Source organism: Aplidium turbinatum, chromosome 14 (genome assembly GCF_918807975.1).
Source record: "Aplidium turbinatum chromosome 14, kaAplTurb1.1, whole genome shotgun sequence".
Lineage (NCBI taxonomy): Eukaryota > Metazoa > Chordata > Ascidiacea > Aplousobranchia > Polyclinidae > Aplidium > Aplidium turbinatum.
The window spans coordinates 17,772,049-17,778,048 of record NC_137485.1 but is presented as its reverse complement, the minus strand read 5'-3'; the positions used below and the strand labels follow the sequence as shown (position 1 = coordinate 17,778,048).

Sequence of the window (6,000 nt, the reverse complement as noted above, 5' to 3'; positions counted from 1 at the left end):
GCATTAACACTTAACAGTGCTTAATCAATGAAAATTTCTGTGCTGTATTATTTCCAAACACGATCATGCACAGGTTTAAAAATGTATATATATCCGGACTCTATTACATTCGAATCAGTATGAAAAATAATAATAATGTACAGTAGAAGATTCCTGTTTGAAGAAATTAACTCTTTTTTTTCAAAAGACCCGAACTGAAATCAGTTTGGATAAACTGTCACATTTATACTAAAATTGCAATTCAAAGCTTCATTCTATCGGACATGGCAACCTGCCATAAGCCAAACCAAAACAATTAAAAATCACACTACTGACAAAATGAAGTAAGTGAAAAGAACACTGAACACTATCTTTGTGATTCTGAACACTGAATCACAAAGACATTGTACAGTACAAAAGATTTATGAATGATATTGTCTTTGTTGTTGTGTCATAATAGTAGGTTTTAGTAATGAAAGGCCACCGTGATTGAGGACTGATGTATTGTGGTCTTGGTCGCAGACATTGCCGCATTAACGATGTCTCTTACCGCTATTATCACCTAGTCCTAGCCAACCTGACATCATTGTTTTATGCGGCCGCTAATCGACTTCAACGATCATGGAATGTTACGTAATAAGAACGGTTATATACGCAAAAATAAAAAATATCGATTGCTTAAATGAGCTCTTTTGTTTCATGAACTTTGCGTATTGCTCAACAAGTGTATAAAGTTTAGAATTGACAAGAAAATCACGGCAAATAAACGTATTTAAAACTTTTACTTCAGCCGACGCTGTTTCACACTCAGTAATCTAGGTCGGCAATAATTTTGCCGCAGCAAAAATGCGTTAATTTTGAAGGCTGCCGAGCTGGAAACAGCTTGTCCCGTGTATAACTCGAACCTGGCTTTTTGAGGTGAAAACCACTTGCGAAAATCTCGAACTACACTCGAGTATATACGGTAACAAGTAACATTTTGAATGTAGGCTACAGAACAAACATCGCCGGAGGCTAAATTTTCATGTCAAGTTCAATATTTCTGCTTCTGGAGTGCCCCACAATTAAAGAAGTCACGCCATGGTTACGCTACGCCACTGTCTGTACAGTATAACTCCTGTTGCAAGTAGGCTAACCACAGTTCACCTAAACTGCTTAGTGCATGAACAACGGAGAATGACAGGTATTTAAAGCGCAGATAAACAAGAAAAAAAACAGTTTCCGAACTTCATTGAAAAGCTGCAATGTGCCACAACGTTGTTCTTTGTACTACCGCTTTGAACTTGAAGAAGGATTACGAGTATGAACAAAAGAATAACTTTTAAACCTCATTTTGAATTGAAAAGACATGACGTATAGTAATGTCTTCCATCCTTAGTTATTATATATTGTTTCATTACGTAATGTCTTGTAGGAATAAATTGAAAATCAGTATGATCACTCAAAATGAAAGCAATGGGACTACGAATCCTCACTAAACCAATCAATCAATGGTCTTGTTGCACCTAAGATGACAACCTTATATTTTACTGATCTCCGAAGCTGATGTAAACCTAAGTCATGTCGACTTATGCTTAATATGCCCCCCTTATCGAAATTTGCTCTTTGTAATACCGCTTTGCAGGTGGATTACGACTATGAACAAATGAATAAATTTTAAACTTCAATTTGTATTGAAAATACATGACACAATGTCTTCCAACCTTATCACATATTTTTTCATTACGTAAGGTCTTATAAGAATGAATTGAAAACGAGTCTATTCACTAAAAATGAGAGCAACGGGACCACGAATCCTCACTGAACCAATCAGTAAAAGGTCTTGTTGTGCCTACTGATCTCTGGAGCTTACATAAACCTGAAAAAATATGGACTTATTCTTGATATGAAATTCGGCTACATATTATATAACATATCGATTAATGGATATTTTGTTTCACTGAACTTCAAAGTCAAAATGTATTTGTTTACCACAACCAAACCACTTGTGATGATCGAATTTGTTAATTCCTTATTCGATAAAATGTTTAGATGATGTCACGTCATTACGCCGATTTGAGATACGGTATTTCATTCATGATGTCGTATGGATGAAAAACTTTTACAAGTTTTATACTCTGCTGAGAGTAAAAAAGAAACACAAATGATAAATAATGGAGAAATTGAGTCTCCTTTACAACTTAAGAATTATCGAACAACGCAAAACTGCTGAAACAAAACGTTTTGGTTGAGTGAAAGAATCACTGCAAGCAACCAATGCCAAAATGCGAGCGCAAGAAGTCATGGGAGTGTGAGATATCAAAAATTTAACAGGTTGTTATTTTTCTACATCAATGTGACGTTAGTTACTACTTTAAAAAATCTATATTTTTGCTTCTGTAGAAAATCCGCAGCAAACGCCTTTTTTACATGTTTAGAATCGGCCAAATTTTTCCGAGACCGATACCCAAACAATGGCTGATATCACCGATACCGTTACATCGGATTTTTTATCTACAATTTAGTCATCAATGTTTTCCATACTTTTTCAATACCACGAGTGAGGTTTCACAAAATTCCCGACCTTTTCCCGGTCTGGAAAACGGGTTTTCAAATTCCCTACTTTTTCCCTACTTTCCCGACTGCGTGGGAACCCTGCATATAGTAGACTTGCAATATGTCTTACATATGTATAAAATTAACAACGCCTTTCAGAGGCACAACGCCTTTCAGAGGCATCTACTTTAAAAGTAGCGTGCTACCCGCTACCGTTACTCGGACTAAAGTAGCGCGAGCTACCGCTGCTTTTCTCTTAATTTAAACTGACACAGGAAGCACTTTGTGAAGTCAAAATGACCTTGAAGACGAATGAAATTATTCGTTTACACTGCCATTTTTACGTCGTTACAGAAAACACTTTCTCGTGAAATTTATTGTCACGCATTTTTCAAAACACGAGTCTTTCAAAATGCGAGTAACTGAGTCCTGCCCGATTTGGCTTCAACAATCAGCATGTCTTTTTCAACGAAGAAAAACCTCTCCACCACAGCAGTGGAAGGAATGGGTCTGTTGTATTTAAGAGACTTTATAAATTGGCACTAGGAAAGCTCAAGGACTTGCTTCTGTCAGAAAAAAAGGCTTCTACAATTGGCAAATTTCCACGCATTTACAATTTCCTCCATAAATGTTTTTCGTATCGACGTTGTATGCGATGACACCAACAAAATTCATCTTTGATGTCGTAACTGGTGTTGGTGTCACTCTTGCCGTTATCAACGTGGCTTGATGTTTTCCACAATAATCGAATGATTTCTGCTTTGATTTTTCATGCATTGTTTCCATGAAAAATCTCCAAGAACGAGTCATTTTTTCACTTTGTATTAGGAAGTAGCGGGGTGCGAATGAAAAAAATGTAGCGCCTCTCTGCTACATTGAAACAAATAGCGCCAACACTGCAGCCGCTACTCCAACAAAAATAGCTACCGCTACCAAAAAAGTAGCGCGTTACTGTCCACTTCTGCTTACAGCCTAATGTAACTGGGCAATTGGGCATACGTTACGGCAATTATTGACAAACTCTCTGTTCACCGGCGTGTAGTAAATAAACTTTGGATAAATTGCACAACCAATGCCAAAAACAAAACCATGTGTTTCTGATGAAAAACATGTGATGCATTGTCTTCACCACGGTGTCTGCTCTACTGAGGATACTTAAAAATACAGAATAGCAACCATACAAATTGATTATTATCAAATCTTATAACTCGAGACCTTTAGGCATTCAAATAGTCGTTTAAATTTAAATTTTTCCAGGCATGAAACCCTAACGCAAACCTGGAGTCGATTTCTTGTTCCACTGGGGAAAGGGATTTTCTGACACTTGATCTACCAATCCTACATATTGTGAGCGAGACTGGGCGGTTTGATTTGTTGAAGTTAGAGGCTTGAAGCTCAAACAACTTGATGCTGTGCTGAAGTAAGCGCTGTGTTCTGAAAATTCGCTTGTGGTTGGCGATACAGGAATAGGATGAATGTCATCTTGATCTTTCACATTGCTTGGATCTTTACTCAAATCTAAACGAGGCAATTTGTCTATATTCTGATTCGTGGGCGTCACATCATACGGCACATTTTGTGCCACAGCACTTTGATGCATTTTTGTTCTCTCAGTTTCAGCATAATTAATCTCATCATCAGGAATTCCGTCGTTTCCCGCTAAGCACTCCTCTCCAATTCTCACTCCGTGGTCTTTTCTGCAATGATGATGACGTGACGATCTAGTCACGTGTTTTGTACTGCTCAAGTTTTTTTTAGGCCGTCTCGACTTTCCTGCGTGTCTCTTACTGGGTTTTGGTATGATAGGGTTGAACTTTTGTTGGTTTTCCTCAAGGTTGTCTGGACGGATTTGACGACCTGCTTTTGAATAGTGTTCTTTCACATTCTTCTCACGTGATTTTGAAGTACAACCGTGACGAGGAGATGCTTGGTCTTCATGAGGAAAATTCTTACCAACCTAAAATTAAGTTGTCGATAAAATAAGTGTCAACGATTCCTGTTTAATTAATAATAATAATAATAGAAATAATAGCAATATTTATATAACGCCACTTCCACAGTGCAAACTATGCTTCAGGACGCTGTAGGCCTACATGACAATGGTGATAATTAATAGGCTACGATACTTTCAGTCATAATGTTCAGTGAAATAGAACGTTTTCAAGCGAATTTTTAATTCATTTAAATTTTCAGCTTCTTTTACACAAATTGCTAATTGACTAATTGTTACGAAATGTTAATTCAACCAAATAACACAAGCATACAAGGTGGAAATGGGAAAAGGCAGATGTTTAGGTTATTTCTCCTTAATTGATGAATTCTCTGAACTGCTTTCAGGCCTAACTATTTTAAAAAAATGAAATTAAATTCTTTTCAAGTAAAACAAAATCAAATAAAGCATTAGGCCCAGACGAAAAAAGCACTGAAATGATAAAAGCACTGGGTGACATTGGCATCAACGTTCTTCACGCACTCTCCAACAATATATATAACATTGGTGAAATTCCTAAGTAACCTACCTTGCGTATAGCTTCATTACATACTGTACTTTCACTTCTTCAGGTGATTATTTATCATCTGCAATTCTTGTAATTCCCCACTAAGGGGAAGTTCTCTGCTAGTTAAACACCGCTGGTAAAGCGAGCTTCCAAAAATACTTGTTGTCAGTGCGAATGGGAAGCTATCGGAAAAGGGTAATTTATAATTATCTAATTAATTATCCATTTATTGTTTTTGGCAAATTGACAACAAAATAATTTTTGAACCTGAGATACTGATTCCATGTGAAAAGAATCTTCACCAGACGTAAGTGATTCAATGTCGTAAGGTAGGTCATTGACATGCAATTCTGGGAGATGGATTCTTACATTCGACGAGTTTGTCACTAAAAATAAAGGCAAGTCGAAGCTTGTCCAGAAAAGCAAACCTATGTGATTAAACCGTGCTGCATTTCTGTATTTTCGAAACATGCAACAAACATTACCAGAACGTTTGTACAGATGTGAACTTGGTTAATCAATGTTAGTTTGTGCTAAGTCTGGTTGGCACAGTTTTTTTTAAGGCACAACCAACAGAAAAGTCGTATTTTTTTCACATGTATTCTATTCTCCGTATGCTTACCACTTTAGATGAAATGGAGCTGTTAAAACGTAATTTGAAATCAGCCGACAATTATCTTTTTGTCGGCTAATTTCTTACGCACAGTTTCGAGGAGTAGTTGAAGCAAAACAACCTAAGAAAATGACACCGGAATCTCAACTTAAAAAATCAGTATTTCCGCATGCAAGTAAGATGCAATTTATAACACACATAAAAAAGTGCGTTTAATTTGAAGAAACTATCGCTCCAACAAAATCGATTTTAACTACAACAATATTAAGGAGAAGAAATTGTTGTCCAAACGCCAGCATTGAGAACGGAAACAATATAAAAAAGGATTTTCTAGCTTGGTACCGACAGAGTGAACTGAAGAGTCTTTTAGGACTT

At 36.7% G+C, this 6,000-nt stretch overlaps 1 protein-coding gene across 1 annotated transcript in view; it reads right to left on the bottom strand.

The window, feature by feature from the left end:
• Positions 1-4,194: 4,194 nt before the first annotated feature.
• Positions 4,195-6,000, bottom strand: part of LOC145782949 (roundabout homolog 1-like) — a 28,582-nt gene continuing 26,776 nt past the window's right edge. The window contains exons 22-24 of the mRNA XM_082594708.1: positions 5,280-5,398; positions 4,303-4,471; positions 4,195-4,211 (exon numbers count right to left, since the gene is read on the bottom strand). Of these exons, the coding sequence (XP_082450834.1) occupies positions 4,195-4,211; positions 4,303-4,471; positions 5,280-5,398 (305 nt within the window). The remainder of the gene's footprint in view (positions 4,212-4,302; positions 4,472-5,279; positions 5,399-6,000) is intronic.